The sequence below is a fragment of the Monodelphis domestica genome, chromosome 6 (genome assembly GCF_027887165.1).
Source record: "Monodelphis domestica isolate mMonDom1 chromosome 6, mMonDom1.pri, whole genome shotgun sequence".
NCBI classification, from domain to species: domain Eukaryota; kingdom Metazoa; phylum Chordata; class Mammalia; order Didelphimorphia; family Didelphidae; genus Monodelphis; species Monodelphis domestica.
Window position 1 is genome coordinate 184,121,226 of NC_077232.1, and position 17,198 is coordinate 184,138,423.

The window sequence follows — 17,198 nt, forward strand, 5'->3', positions numbered from 1 at the left end:
TATTGTGACTAAGTGTATTTTCTTCTACTACTTGCAATTCACTAGGCTAAGGCCTGGAAATACAAATATAAAAATGGCAGTGCCTACTTTCAAGGAGTTTATAGTGTACTAGAAAAGATATGATAAACATAGTCAAGTATAATAAGATAGAGGGTTATCTGGGCAAGGAGAACATACAAAGTGCTCAAGGATAAGCTATTCAACTGTAGTCTATCTTATGATCAAAGATATGATTCAGAAATCAGACTGATTTTGGTTGATGGTCAGTCAAATGAGTTTGATAATCTACCCACTGGATCACAGAATTTAGTTAGAAAAAATCTTAGAAATGATTTAATATAATTATTTTACAAATAGAAAAATGGACTCCTAGAAGTTAATTGCACAAGGTCACAGAACTCTGTGTATAGCTAAGAATTAAACCCAAGTATTTAGATTTTAGATTAAGCATTCTGTCAGAGATTCAACAAGGGTTATGCTAGCCCCAACTCTTTGCAGATCTCGAGAATTAAATGTTAAATTTTCCCTCAGAACTCAACAAACTCTATAAACCAGGAGTTGGTTTATTGCTTTGTTGATTGATTAGATTTCAGAAAGTGATGGGGAAAATAAGAATTATACAGATTAAATTTTAAAGTTCATCATGCATTCATTTATTCTTGGAGAGCTGATTGTTAAACTTTTACTGGCACATTCCTAAAAATAACCTAAATCCTAATAATGTGTCATTTACATAGTGTATTAAGATTTACAAGGCACTTTATCTATACATATATATGTATATGAAATATACATCTATAATATATAAAATCTCATTTAGAGCTTCCCAGGTATCAGCAATCTGAGTCTCTCCTTTATGGCAGAGGAAAGATAGATAAAATGCATAGTGAGTCATTAGGACACTATGGTTTAAATGATGCCTCAGAAATTTATCAGCTAAGTGAGCAGTCTGAGCCTCAAGCAAGACTCTAAGACATTTTCTGATAATTTATAGATAAGTCAAAATTTATGCCAGTATATGGAGTACCCATATCACACAGAGTCTTTGACATATGAGATAAGGGTACAGTTAGTCAATCAATAAACATGTATTAGGCTCCTTCCAAAGTTGTCAAGATGATAAAGAAGACATAGTTATAAAATTCTTTGTAAACCTTAATGTGCTCCATAAATGCTAGTTACCATTATAATTATTATTAGCCAGACATAGTGCTAAGCACTGGGGATACAAAGGCAAAAAAAATGTTTTTTTGGCTCTCAAGTTACTCATGAATGCCATGATAGAGTTTTCAATGCTTTTTCAATAATTTTTTTTCCTCTCGATAGAAAAACTGGGTTTGTAGTAATGTAGGAGTCGTAGTTGTCCTAGTCATCTTCGTCATCAGTTGTCATCATTGTCATGTCATAGTATTAGGAATAGTAGTTGTAGTTGAAGTGGTATTAGCCATAATACTAGAATAGTAGTCATCGTAGTAGTACTAATTAGTAGAAGTAGTATAAGAGGAAGGGGAGGAGTTGTCATAGTTGTAGTCATTGTCGTCTTAGTAGCAGTCATAGTTGTAGTCATTATTGTCATAGTAGAAACAATAGTTGTAGTCAAAGTCATAGAAGCAGTTGTAGACATAGTAGTTAAGTGGTACTATAGAATTAGTAACATAGTACTGTAGCAGTAGCAGTAGTGGTAGTAAATAGTTCATGTTGAAGAGATACTTTAAGGTTTACAAAGTTCTATCAATAAGTTTTATGAGGCAGGGAATACAAACTATTTTGTAGAAGAGGAAACTAAGAATCTTAGCAATGAAGTAATCCCACAGCTCATGGTCCTACAAATAAAAGTGATTGAGGCAATGTTTAAACTTGGGTACCTTGATTCCAAATCCAGGGCTCTGACCATTACATGTATGCTGCCTCTTCATACAAGGAAATACAATATTTGTCACGGTCACACACCCTCAGTCTTGTCAACATTACAGTATTTAGGCAAAAAAAAAGAAATTCAGAAATGAACACTTAAGAAATGAACCTACTCATGATACTTTAAGATCTACCCATTGTCCCAAACATCATCATCATTTATTAACAATTTAATTTTGTTTTGCCATTCATAATTACTATACAAAGCTCTGTAATCACTCATTCTTGCATTAGATTTTTATACAGCGTGGTTTCAAATTTAATGAATCCACCTAATCCCTACTAAGTCAACCTAGTTACAACCACCACCACATCCCTTGTGTGTAGCAGTAAGTCTGGCTACAGGCACTTTCTCTGTTTCCTTGTTATTACAATTGAAGTTTTAATTCATATTCAACATTTGCATCTGAGACACTTTGTTTTATGAAAACAAGCTAATCAGTGTTGCACCTTCCCATTTGTCAATTTGTTCTAAAGAACATTAAAAGGAAGTCGAGTGAGACATGTTCAGGAACAGATGTTTGTCTTTCTGGCTGCCTTCTTACAGTTTTTGTTCTCATTCATCACTTCTTAAGAAATTTGGCTAATCTTCCCTTTCCCCAGAATACAATTTTACCTAGATTCCCTGGACATGGAATTCTAAAGTTGATGGATATTTTATCTAATCATTAATGCAACATTTTGGAATAACATTGCATTCAACTATTATTTTTATTAAAAATAAAGTGATAACATAGTGTATGTATGACTGAAGACTAGATTTAGACCTAAGAAAACTGGGGTTCAAATCTCACCTCTTACACTTAGTCATGAAACCATGAGCCAAGACATAATTAGCTATTTTCTTATGTAGTGCAAGCAACACAAAGTGCTATAAAAATAGTTTTATAATTTATGAGAAAATAATATAAGAAAAATTGAGTTAGGTAAGAGAAAAGATTAATTACTAAACTGACTCCTGTATTGAGAAGGAATGCATGTATTCAGTATTTTTCATCCTCTAAAATTCAGTGCCACATGAAATGGACTGCCCAACTTTATTATAGCAGCAACCCCTTGTCAAGTCACTTTGGTCCTTCCTCAGGCAACTCTCAACAATTACCAGGTAGAGAAGGGTTGTGATCTTCATCAGCCGAAAGAGTTCCCAGATAGCAAAATCATAAGTGCTTAACATATTGACCAAATTTAAAAGTCTTCCCTTGTTCAATTTTTCATCCAGATTTTGCCCATTATCTCAGCCTAGAATATGGCAAGGGATGATAAAGAATATCTATAGGCAATTATGAAATGACACTACCACCACAATCATGACTTCTAACAAAAAACATAGTTAGGGACCATAGTGAAGTGTATGAGCAGTGATTCTAGTATAGCACTCTTCCTAGCATCTAATAGCATTTAATATTTTTGATTGATTGGTAATATAACAATTTTAAATTTTAAATGGACTAAAGTTACAAAGTAAATTACCAAAAGCCATGAAACATTTTTATATTCCACAGGAGAATAAATCTTTATTTCAAAATTAGTTTTAAGGTTAAAATATAGGCAGATATTGTAAGAAATTTTGTATATGAAGGATATAGAGAGGTTTTGAAAGACACTATATGCTGATACACAATGAAGTAAGCAGACCCAAGGAAGAAAGATTCAAAATTAATAAAGCAATGAAGTAGAATGTAAAGCAACAAAACAATCCAAACTGACTTTTAAGAAAGCATAATGACAAAGCTTGGTCCCAAAGGAGGAGTATGAGAAGTCACTTCTGTTTCTCTGTAGAAGGATGAGATTATAGGTATAGAATGCAACATATAATGTCACATTTTTTAAAATAAGTTATTTTTGTTGAGCTGGTTTTCTAACTCTTTTTACTTTTTATTTTTTTGGTTTTGGTTTCCTTTTTTGTTTGTTTATTTTTGTTTGTGGGATATTTTGGTTTCAGGAATCCTTTATACCCTTAAAAATTATCAAGGACCCTAAAGGGATATTATTTATTAGCTATATAAATAGACAGACACACATACTGTTATTTACTGGATTAGAAATTAAAGCTGATAAAGTCTTTAAAACATTCATTAAAAAATAATAAATGTATTACATGCTATTATAAATGAAAATTTTAAAGAAAAATAACTATATTTTCCAAAGCAAAGAAATTCAGTGAGAGTGGCATTATTTTTCATGTTTTTGCAAATATCTCTAATTTCTGGCTTAATAGAAGACAGCTGGATTCTCATATCTGCTTCTGTATTCAATCTGTTGTGATATGTTGCTTTGTTGAAGTATATGAAGGAAATCTGGTTTCCCACAGATATGTAGTTGGAAAAGGGAGGAATATTTTAATAGGAAAATAATATCTTAGTATTATTATGGGAAATGTTTTAACCTCCTAGACTCTCTGAAAAGGTCTTGTTAATTCCCAGGAGTTCAGGACTCACACATTAAGAATCACTGTTAGGGGGCAGCTGGGTAGCTCAGTGAATTGAGAGCCAGGGCTAGAGATGGGAGGTCCTAGGTTCAAATCTGACCTTAGACACTCCCCGGCTGTGTGACCCTAGGCAAGTCACTTGACACCCATTGCCTAGCCCTTATCACTCTTCTGCCTTGGAACCAATACACATTATTGATTCCAAGATGGAAGGTAAGGGTTAAAAAGAAACACTGTTATAAGGTGGTATTATCAGGGAGAACATGTTGGAGTGGCAAATTGGGACATGTAGGTGATAAGAAAACAAGAGACTAATAAGTATGATTTAAAAAACAAACAAACAAAAGAAAGAAACAAAGTCCTGGCAGTACTGAAGCACAAAATCATTAAACGAGAAAGTTCTAAGGGCCTTAAAAATCACCTAATCCTACTCCATCATATTAGAGATAAGGCAACTGAAGCATAGTTAGATCAAGTGACCCACTCATCAGTAATTGAGGTATAAACTGGACCCACACCTTCTGACTCCTAGTCCAGTATACTTTGTACTATACTATAATACCTCAAAAGCAGATAGGAAATGGGAATTAGAGAGAGGACAAAAATGTTAGTCAAGGAGGAAAATGTGAATAAATAAATTACTAAAGTAAAGCTACCTCACTGACCATGGTCAGAGAGTGTCATTGACTAATATTTAAAATAGCTATAATTGCATTCCAGCTAGCTAATAGTTAAGAGCCTCGGAGCAAAAGAGAAATCAAACAATCTCAAGTTTCCAAATTAAGTAAAAGTACATTTCCATGGATGCTTCTTAGAGTCACATAATCAGAAATTACAAGAAAGTTTTTAGAGTACAAAAGAGAGTTTATATGATTTTTTTTAAAAATAACTTCTCAATTCCAGTGTATTCCTGCAACTAAAATAAAATTTCTATGGATAAAAGTCTAAGATGCTCATCACTTCTTTTCCATTCCTGTTAAGCACTTCCAAGGAAGACAAATGAATGACTTTTTTGAAAATAGATTTGTAAGTATCTTCAAAAACCAGAATGGCACCATTTGGTGGGTCTCTTCTTAGATATGTTTTTATTTTTCTCCCTTGAAATGCATCCTCTGACATAAAAGGTTACTTGTCTGGTACTCTAGTACAGTGCTGTTTTGTATTTGCCCATAGAACTCTTTATTATGCAAGATTTTTTTCATCCAGATATAAAAAGGTAAGTGATGCTTTTTATGATTGCTATGGGATAGGATGGTAAGATGCTTTTCCTTCTTTATTGATCTTTTTTTATTTATTGCTGACTCCATATAAAAGCAAAGGCAGATTTTCAACTATGTCAACCTAGCTGTGATGAGTCTTCAGGTCATTATTCAGGATGTATGTTAAGAACCAAATCTGGATAGGACCAGTGCCAAGAACAGTGTCAAGGCCAAAAGGAGTGGAAAAGAACTAAAATAGAAAGGTGTGATTTCTAATGTCAGCTATTGATTGAGTCAGCCATAGCTCCTGATATGACCCCATAAGGCTGTTTGCCAGTTTCCTGCGATCTTGTAGTCATTTTGGGCCATAAGCTGATCCATTCCCTGGTATCTAGTAGCATCCCAGAGCACAGATTTAAATCAATAGGGTCCATTGGGTCTAATGTCAGTTTAGTTTCCTGAGATTAAATTGGTGGATAGAGGTCAGCCCAAAGAACTTCTTGTGCATCTTAGGACATGGAATCTCAGTGTTCCAACTTTTTGATGCTGGCTCACTTAAAATGAGACAGAGCTTTGGATTGGCTTTCCTTGCATCAAGCCTCTAAGTAGCATTTTGTAACTCTGAAAATTCCAGTGAGAGGTGCTGTATGAGTTGGCCCTTTCCCAACCCCAGCATCATGGTAGCCATTCTCATGTGACAATACATTAGTAGAAAACTTACATCTACAGATGACATGTGATTCCTTTTCTGAATAGGTAACTGAGCCTTAACCTCAGTGTGCACATGTCCACTCTTTGAAGGACTTTAGGAGTTTATTAGTTCTGGAAGTCCACAAAATTGGCTGGCAGGAAAAGGAAATTCTGCATCAAAGAAGACCATTGATAAGAGGAAGACAAGAAGTCCTGATCCATTGTCAGTAGTTTGTATAGTGAAGTCTGAATAGGAGAGAAATGTAAAATGCCTAATCAGCAGTCCCACAAAATGCATTCTGTTCTGAGGAAGTTCAAATATCAAATGCCCCAAAGAGCATAAAAGTAGTTATTAAATTAAGTCATTGCATCCTGTTTTAAGTTATTCTTTCAATGTGTATTATGTCTAATTAATTTGGATGTAGAAAATAAATACCTGCCCCATTCTTGATTTACAATGTATTTTCTATTCCCCCTTTCTAGAGACTTATGCTTGAACTGAAACCTAAACTTTAAATGACTTACCCTGGGGTACTGGGATTGGGTTTCAGGAAGTGGAGAATGTGGGAAAAGGGTAGACAAACCTATATAATTAGAGTCTAGGGTTCCCAGGACATAGATCCAGAGCAAATGGATCCCTCAGAGAGAGGGAAAGAATGCACATGATGCCCCAATGTCCCTTAATCTCAGTGGCAGTTTTTTTATGTCACACAAGTTTAAACTGAAGTAATGGGGATGAGGAGGGTAGCACTAATATAAGAGGAATTTAGGAAAGGCCACATGTAGAAGATGGCATTTGGACTGATCCTTAGAGAGAACTAAAAATTCTAACAGGCTTGAGGTATGAGACAAGCATTCAGGGGACAGGGCACAACCTGTACAAAAGCAAAGAAACGAGAAGGGAAAGGCTATGAACATCAAGAAAGTCAATGAGAACCCACCATTGTAGAGAATATATTTTGTATGTCCTAATTGTATACATGTTTCTTGTTCATATAGAAAAAATATAAACTCCTTGAAGACATTTTATTCATTCTATCACTGGGGTCATGCAGAGTACCAGATACTTAATAAATGTTCATTAATTAATTGATGTGTTTGTGTGTTTTGTGTATACACATAAACATGGATTTTGGGATGTAATTAGACATAAATTCTATTAGAAAAAGTATTTATACTTAACCATATCATTTCTATAACCAAGATAATAATTTTCTCCCTGGTGGATTGCTATGGCTCTCTCATTATCGGTGAACCTCTGGTTTAATAAGTACAGTGAGAAAACTATGAAAGATGTTTGAAAAGTAATGAATGATATACATTTTATAGATCTAATATAGATCTGTGTATGTATTTATACATGAAATATATTGTATAGAACATTCTATAATTATGTATTATATAAATATATTATAAGTATTTAAATGTCATATATACTATATATTTCTGTCTCATAAAAAAGGGAAAACCCTAAATTGAGTTTTTTTATGCAGTAGCACTTAATTGACTTTTTTCTCCCATTGAGTGTCAGCTTTCTCCTCTCTAATCTATGATCACTTTGCTTTATTCCATAGACTCTTGTGAAAAGGACCATTTTGTTTTGGGATATATATATATATATATATGTATGTATGTATGTAGATATACATATATACACATATATAATATCATATAGACATGTAGATAGATGTAGATCTAGATAAATATGCACACATATATGTATGTGGTTATAGGTATATATGCCTATGCATTTAGGTATATGTAAATACATATGAGTATACATGTATTTAAACATATAAATGTATTTAAATATAAATATATATAATACATATATATACACACAGATCAGTATAACCATCTTTATTAATTATATCAGAAAGTTAATACATATATAACCCAGTATAATTGCTTGTCAACTCTGGGAATGGGGAGGGAGAGAACATAAATCATGGAATCATGGAAAAAATTTAAAAATAAACAATTTTTTTAATTATTTTTAAAATTTGAAAAATAAATAAATTAAAAATTAAAAAGCCTCTAAAAATATGGTCTCAGAAGGTACCTAGAATGCAATGATAAAAAAGTAAGATAATCTCTGCCCTCAAAAATCTAATACTCAGTTGGAGGCCAACAACCTGTATACAGATGAGAAAACACCAAATCTATATTGTGACCTCTTTTGCTTGCACTATAGAATGGAATAATCATTTATTGAGCAGCAATTGCATACTGAGCATTGTGCCACATGATTTATAAATATTACATTTGATATAATAGTTCTATAAGGTAGATACTATTTTTTTTCTGAAACAAAGGTAAAATGAACTATCCATAGTAATTTGTTGAGGAAATATTTGAGGCTGGATATGAACTAAGATCCTCCTGATGCCAAGCCCAGTCCCTCACTGCATCATAAATGGAGAACTCCCAGTGAGGAAATCCCACCTACCTTCTGCTCTGTAATTTATGGTCTGGCTGAGAGACCAGATTGAAGCATGGAATGACTGTGACTTATTCAGGGTCTCATGGTCAGTATATATCAGACGGGGACTTTTAAAACAAGTCTTCCTAAATCCAAGGCCATCTCTCTATCCACATTACACCAAACTGCTTCCCTACAGTGACATATACTAATTCATTGATACTTACCTGGCTCAAATATTCTTGATACAGTGCACGCCAATTTTTCCTATACCAACTTCCTCTAAAAACAGGATATGTACGGTAGATTTCTGCTACAGTTCCTCTCCAGTCATAGAACTTTCTTCTTACTAGGATAATCAATGCAAGTTAAAAACAATATTGATGCAGGCAAACTACCTACTAATCATGGTGCTTAATGACACAAGGAGAAGACTAATTCATCTTTAAGGGATCACAGTTATGCATTAAAACCCATCTTGTCTAAGAAAAATGGAAAAGTGACCAGATAGAATATCAGGATTCCATTAAGTGCCTTCTTGTGTTTTCATTACATACTCAAAAGACTCATTGATGCATTTAATTCCACCTCTTCTTCTCTCTGCTCAGGAACGAAAGAGTTAGGGTGGGGGAAAGGGAAGAATTGGTTTTCCTACCAAGAAGAATATGTTCCTAAGTGAAGCAGAAAAATGACCTGACTTGGAATCCAAAAAGCTCTGAATTTGAATTCTGCCTCAAGATATTGGCTGGGCAAGTCATTTAGCCCAGTTTCTGTAACTCATTTTCCTCTTCTATAAAATGGGGATAATAATAACACCTACCCCAAAGGGTTGTTGTATGTGAGGATCAAATGACCTAAGTAAAGTGTTTTGCAAACCTTAAAGTGCTAGGGAAATGCCAATTTATGCCAGTAAAATAAGGGCTTTCAGTTCATAAATAGGTTTCCCATAAACTCTTGTATTGTAAAATCTTTGACAGCAGGGGCTATTGGTTTTGTTATACTCGTTTTATTAATTTTGCTCAGAGAATCTAGCACAATGCTTTACCCCATAGCTTCCAATAAGTGTTGGATTGGATTGGAAACTTGGGCCTGTGAAGAGCATTTCTAAAAAGGGAAAAGTTAAAAAGTTTTGTCCTGTAGGGAAGGGGCTTGAAGGAAAATCCAGACACATTCTGATAGCACAAATTCCAGACTTATTCATTAAAGTGAATTACCTCCATGTGTTTAACAGAATTTGGTGAAGAGGCTAACAAAAACAAATAAAAACTATGTGCAGCTGTAAATTCTCCATTGTCCCAAATAAGCCTTCTCTCTAATGACAATTATCATATGATACTTCTAAAGTGAATTCAAAACCAGAAATTGAATGAAGTAAAAGAAGCTTCAGAGTTACTCCATAAATCTTCCAACAAGATAATCCTATATTTGACTGAACAACTCTCATTCTCACATGATTATAACTCTGTTACTCAACTCAGGATGTCAAGAATTTTTCATTTTACTCACAGTGATAGATTACTGACTCCTCATTTTTTTCCCCATTTTTGAATGCACCTTTCTGATTTTAGCCATGAAATGGTGCTGCCTCACTAACTTAACCATGTTCACAGGAAGAGTCAGGGATCAGAAAGCCCCAACACCAAAAGATGCTTATTGGGACCTGTCAATCTCTCTTTCAAAAAAAAAAAAAAAACTCTTACCCTCTGTCTTAGAATCAATATCAACTATCAGTTCTAAGGCAGAAGGATGGTATGGGTGAGGTAATTGGACATAAATTGATTCACTCAGGGTCACATAATTAGGAAGTATCTGAGGACAGATTTGAACCCAGGTAGTCCAGATTCCAGGCCTGGCACTCTATCAGTTGTTGTGTTAACTTGCTGTCCTTAATCTCTTGTTCTCTGAGAGAGCCACTGCACCCCACCAGTCCTATCCTTTAGAATATAGGAGCTAGTAACCTCTTTAGTCATGGGGAAAGGGGTTCTTAATGTGGAGTCAATGAACTTGGATAGGGAAAAATATTTTTAATAGATCTTGAACGTCTACCTGAAATTTAACATTTTCTTTCAAGTATTTAAAATTTTCATTATAAGAAGAGGATCCACAACCTGCATTAGCTTACCAAAAGGGTCCATGGTAATTAACAAATGCATGAATAAAGAAGAAAATGCATGTTTTGTTTTCTATATAAATTATTCATTGAAATGATATACTAGATTCTAATTAGAAATAGATCTCCAGCATAAAACTACTTAGGAGAATCCCAGGACTGAAATAGCCTGCAAGTTGAAGAACCAATACAAGTCATAACCTAGGGATTTCGGACAGTGCTAGTTTACCCATTTCCCAATCTCTCTATAAATAAGAAAGTATAATCACAAGGGAAATAAACATCAACCATTTTGACTACTCACTTCATTCAATTGTCATATGTACAACTGTCTAGGGTCAGATACATAAAAAGTCCTCAAGATAGTTATACATGAAGAGACTCATTGAAAAACTATAAAAATTATAATTTAGATACACACAATGTGACAAATCTAATTGATCAAATGAGATAAGAAAAAGTACGTTGAAAACCTTAAAGTACTATAAAAATGTTAGTTATTATTATTTATTATTATCAGTAATAATTCTCTTCATCTTAATGATCCATTTGCCCAATGAACTGCCAAATGGTTAGCCTTTTTAGTGATGATTCCAGAGGAGCAAGTGGCAAAAGGTTTATTCTAAAAGTACTTATGGTCTGTGAACTCATCAGAATGACAATGACAATGATAGTAACAATTATAGCTAGCATATATGTGATGTTTATACTGCTTTGCTCTATAGTAGTCTCTGAGTAATCAGTAACCAATGGCAACAGAACAATGAAGACAAGAACAGTTTTAAGCAGAGCAAGCTATTATTGATCAGAAATAATTTATTGCTTATTAATAATAGTACTTAAAAATGTATACTTATAAAAATCTATTAACATTCATTCACTTCATTTTATCCTTACAATATCTCTAATAATATGAGTAGTAAAGAATAACAATTGAAACTGATAAAGTCTGTGGCTTTTTCTCAAGGAAATAATAATGATAATATTAATAATAATAATGATATTTATATTGTACTTACTATGTGCCAAAGTATTTACTTTGATTTCCACAAAAACTCTGGGAGGTAAATATTATTATTATCCTCCATTTTACAATTGAGAAAATTGAAGCAAACAGATGTTTAATGACCTGCCCAGGTCTGGGTCTGAATTTGAATTCAGGTTTTCCTGATACCAGGTCTGGAACTTCATAGACTATGCCAAGTAGCTACTCATTGGTAGAGTTGTTTCTTACACCTAGGTCTTCTGAAATTTTTTATCTGAATTCTCTCCACTTTGAGAAAAACTTGCCTGTAAATAGATTCAGAGGACCCAAGTTCAAATGTACCTCTGCCATTTATATTACCTGGGTGCACTAGGATAAATGATTTAAGTATTCATGACTTTAATTTCCCCATTTACTAAAGAGCCAGGTAAGAATATACTGGAGCCCCAGCAAATGATTATTAAATTTCCAGTGTGAGCATTCATATTCCAGAAGCCAAAAAATGCTAACAAAAAATGTCTGATTTATTGTTTTGTTGACTGTCTAGAATTAAGAAAATGATAAAGAAAACTTAATAAAGCAGGTTGACCTTAAAAATGTTTTGTGCTTTACATTTTTTCCCTCAGAGAAATAATTATTAAACCTTTTCTAGCATTCTACTGTAGTGAGGTGACCTATGCAGTTCTTTATAGCTTTAAATTCCTAACTGAAAAAAAGGGGGTCTCCTCCACCATGCTAAATTGATGATTAAAAATTCTATACCTAAAGCTTCATTTATTTGGATGAAATTAAACACTGTCTTTGCTCTAGAAATAGGAAAACTTACCTACAACCAATTCATCTAATGATAATTTATCTGATAACATTTTGGCCTGAATTTCAATTTTCAAATAATATGAGAGAAATTGACCTTTGGGGAAGATTACAAATTCATAAGGGGGACATTTTATACCTTATAAGAATTTTTGCATCCATTGCATGTGGTTAATTTTAAAAATTTTAACTGCTTTTATGTATATTGAGTATAATTCAATGAACCCAGCAAAGTTATCCTAAAATCCTACTGTGTATCTTTAAAGAGGTACTAATCCCTTGACCATTTCACCCTCTGTCTGGGGAGATTAACATGGACAAGATCTTTTTCTTAGTCATTGGTGATATTTCTTTGATAAGGTTTAAATCCGTCTGACCTTGGCTATTCCCCTTGCCTTATAAAATACCACATTAAGAATGATTGATTGAATCACCTAGTAACACACGTGAACTATGCCCTTGGGCTTCACCCTTAAGAGAAATGCTAAAGAGCTGGAGAGAGTAGTAAGAGTAGTCAGTGATAGAAAGAAAGCTGCCAAATACACATAATCTTAGTTATTTTGCAGGCATTTGCCCCCCTCCAGATACTATATACAACCATGTGACACAGGATGCCTTAAGATAGAGCAGATCAACAGCTCCAGTTCTGAGTATCTCTCTGATAACCTAGGAAATCTCCATCAACAGAATGTCCTTTTTCCTGATTAAAATGCCCAATACTTCCCTGGAGTCCATAGCCACATACAAATTCCATTCAATGGTACCATTTACTGTGGTTCGTGGGTACTCTAATGCTTATTCTGAGGAGCCCTTTAAAGCCTTATACCAAAGAACCAAAAAAGGCACCATCTTCACTCAAAAATGTAGAAGGAGTGTCATCTCTTTCCAAGTGATTTGCCACAACCACATTGACCTATATTTCTTTGCCTAGCATACATATCCCCAGCCCCCTTGGACCTTGACTTCATATGATATTAGCTCCTTCAATGCCACTTCCAATCTATGATTCTATTGTTTCTGGATAAGTAACACTTAGATTTTTTTTTACTAATTTGCCTTAGCACTATCCCTTTCTTTTTTTTTTATGCCACTCAGACTTTAGAAGAGGATTTTAAATGTCCTGGACTTTAAAAGTTACAGAAGCAGCTACATGGTAGAGTGAGTAAATTGAACCTTGGACTTAGAATTAGGAACAAATGAGTTCAAATCCTTTTTCAACTAGTGAGTATCTGAGTGACCCTGGGTAAATCACCTAATTTTTCTCAGGTTCAGCTTCCTCATCTCTATAATGGGGATAAAAGGAGCAGCCATCTCACAGTGACTTTCTGAGTATCAAATGAGATAATAAATGTAAATAACTTGGCAAATGCCAAAGTGATGGCTGCTACAGTTAATAGACTAACCCCTATAGAGTTTGTAGATGAGTCAACTGTCAAAAGAGGTGAAATTATACTGTAACAAATTGAAAGCCCCACAGGTAGTAAGAAATCACAAAAGTTCCCATTTGTGTCATTTTAAAGATTCTCTTTTTCTTTTCTTTTCCAGATTACATGTATATACAATTTTATTGATTTCTGAAAATTTGCAATCCATGTTCTCTCCCTCCCTCCTTCCTAAGATGGCAGGAAATAGAATATAGGTTGTAGACATGCTATCATACAATAAATATGTCCATTTTTGCCACGCAAAAGAAGACATATCACTAACACTAGAGAAAAATTCATGAAGGAGATAAAGTGAAGAATGGTATTCTTCAAGCAGCATTCAAACTCCATCAATTCCTTCTAGATAACCTTTTTGAATATGAATGAATACTTTGAAGATGTCCTGGATATCTGCATTGTTGATCCTAGTTAAATTATTCACAGCAGATTTTCCTGCATTATTGTTATTACTGTGTACAACATTCTCCTGGTTCTGCTCACTTCACTTTGCATCACTGCATATATATTTTTTCAGGTTTTTCTGTGATTGTCATTTCTTATGAAACAATATTCCATTACAATTAAATACCACAACTTGTTTGGCTATTCCCCAGTTAATGGATATCTCTTCAATTTCCAGTTCTTTGCCCCCACAAAAAGAGATACTATAAATATTTTTGTACAAGTAGGTCCTTTTCTCCTATCTTTGATCTCTTTGGGAAATAGACCCAGTAGAGGTAGCACATAGTAGACACCTAATAAATGTGCATTTCATTCCTTTCTTTCCTGGTTGGTAGTTGAGACTAAACTAGAACCACATAAGATATAACATACACACAAAACAACAAGAGAACATGATTTCTAACATACTGTTGTTTTGTATTAAATTTACCATGACATTGAAATGAACTCTCAGCAATGATTAGAACATTCACCTGAGCATTCTTTCACCTAAATAATCTTCACAACTTCTAAAAACTTGATCTCATGAAATCACAAAATATCTGTGTGAAAGGAAGAAGCACTCCTTAGTATTCCTGGCATAGAGGACTCTCCCTAGGAAATATAGCCATACCTTTTCCACTTGAGTTAGCAGTAAAGTTTCACCAACATCCTTGAAGCAGTCCCACATAAAATGATGTATGTTAATGACCACCCTCTGATGACAGACACACAAGGTGACATACAGCAAATTTGGGTTTAATTTCACAGTGTCAGTAAAGAGTTAGAAGCTGGTAGCTGCTTTGAAGAAGACTAAATAATGCATCAGACTAAATCTTCCCAAATCCTTCACAGAGCTCCAAATCTTCAGAGACAAAAAAGCACAGAGCAGGAGACTCTCTCTGAACTCTGCCATTTGCCGAGTCTGCTCTCCAAGAATAAATACACTTACAGACAAAAGAACGAGAATCATGTTAATAAACTCAGTGGATCTCTCAGAAAGACAGCAGGCAAAAATAAAGATTTTAAGTACAAATTCAGAATGACACAATATAAAATTCTTACGAAGATATCAGAAATTCCATCTAATCTTATCCAACAAGCATTTATTAAGTACCTTTATATATGATACTATAGTAGATACTGAGGTGAAGATAGGGACTAGAACTCAGATTACAAATTCCTTTTACCATAGGTAGGTGTTTTTCCTGCAATTTATGGTCCACCCGTACTGTTCCACTTGTTGTTCCTCATACAGAACACTATTTCCCATCTCTGGGACATTGCCTGGGTTATTCTCTGTTTTTTAGGGTGCTCTCTTTCTCACCTCAGCATCTTAAAAATCCTGGTTTCCTTTTGTGAAGGATCTTTTTTGGACTTCCCAGATGCAGTGCTCTACCCTCCAACGTCACCTTGCATATGCTTTACAAAGCATTTATGTGTCATATAAACCACTAGGCTTTAATAAGTAGCTTAAAAGTACTCTAATATTTGGGGACACCTTGTATTAGAATATAAGCCCTTTTAAGGTAAGGATTTCTTCATGTTTGTGTTTGTATTCCCAGTACTTAACATAGTTCTTGGTGCATAGTAGGTGCTAAGAAAATGCTTGTTCATTGATTAATTCCTCAATGCTACACTTATTTATGTGTATTCTCACTTAAATTGTAAGCTCTTTAATGACAGAAATTGGGCTTTATTCATCTTTCTGGTCCTCACAGCACCTAGATTAATGCCTTTCAAATAGCACAGAATAAATATTCATTGACTAAATTAACAAATGTGACAAATACACAGGTAATACACATTGATCAGTGAAATTAATAACATATTGCCAATTACACTTCATAAACAATGATAACCAAAACAGCCCCTCATGCTTACTGAGTTAAAAATACTTAAAAACATAAAGAATTTATGCTTGCCACAATCCTGTGTCTGAAATGTCAAGTAATTTTCACTTCTCTCCTTCCACCATTACCCAGTGAATGAGGTAAAGTACCCAGGACCCCAGTCAAGTCGCAAGCTTTTTCTATCCTAAAGTTCTATTGCTATCAATCAAGGAACCCTGAGCACCTAAGAAGTTCTGCCCCCATCTGCCACCATATTAAGGTAGGAAGGATGTCAGCATTTTACCTAGTAATAAGTCCTTCCTATAGAATATGATAGAGTCAAAGTTGCTTCTGGGTTCAGTAGCCTTCATGTCCCTAGAGACTATTTAATTCCCAGCTTGGTCTGTTATCCTTACTTAAGCTCCTTATAATGGTTTAATGCCTTTGTGTTAATTGAACATCCAGTTTTAATCTTTAGGTTGTTACAAACAATTAATAGTTAGGAAACAGCATTAACAATTCTTGGTTTAATTACCTACATAATTAAAAAGAGAGTGAATTTAAGTTGACAAATAGGATCTTAATTGTTTGAATAATTACATGCTAGAGGCTTGATCTGGGCTATTGAATTTCTTCTGTTATCTTAGTTCAAATTAAGATTGTAGAAGTTTGGGGCAGAGTCAAGAAGCAGCAAAAGTTCAGACCTCTGTGAAAACCCTACCACACCAATCAAAAACAAAGTGCTTCAAGAGGACAGAAAACCAAATCTAACAACAGGACAGAGTTGGGGACCCTCCTTAACATAAAAGGTACACAGAGAAGGCTAAATTCTCAGGTTTAAGGAAAAGGAAGAAGGAAGGTCCCAGGACCCCTCCCCTACCTACTGTGCTGAATCTTCTGCAGTTGCTGGAATCTCAGGGAAGGGCTCCAGCTCAGTGGG

The 17,198-nt window shown here is 34.3% G+C and overlaps 1 protein-coding gene across 3 annotated transcripts in view; it reads right to left on the minus strand.

Annotated features, from left to right (window-relative positions):
• IQCM (IQ motif containing M) overlaps nucleotides 1-17,198 on the minus strand; it is a 524,263-nt gene that overhangs the window by 320,871 nt on the left and 186,194 nt on the right. For all 3 annotated transcript variants that reach the window (XM_056802759.1, XM_007496247.2, XM_056802758.1), the window contains one exon: nucleotides 8,881-9,002. In XM_056802759.1, coding sequence (XP_056658737.1) covers nucleotides 8,881-9,002 — 122 coding nt within the window. The remainder of the gene's footprint in view (nucleotides 1-8,880; nucleotides 9,003-17,198) is intronic.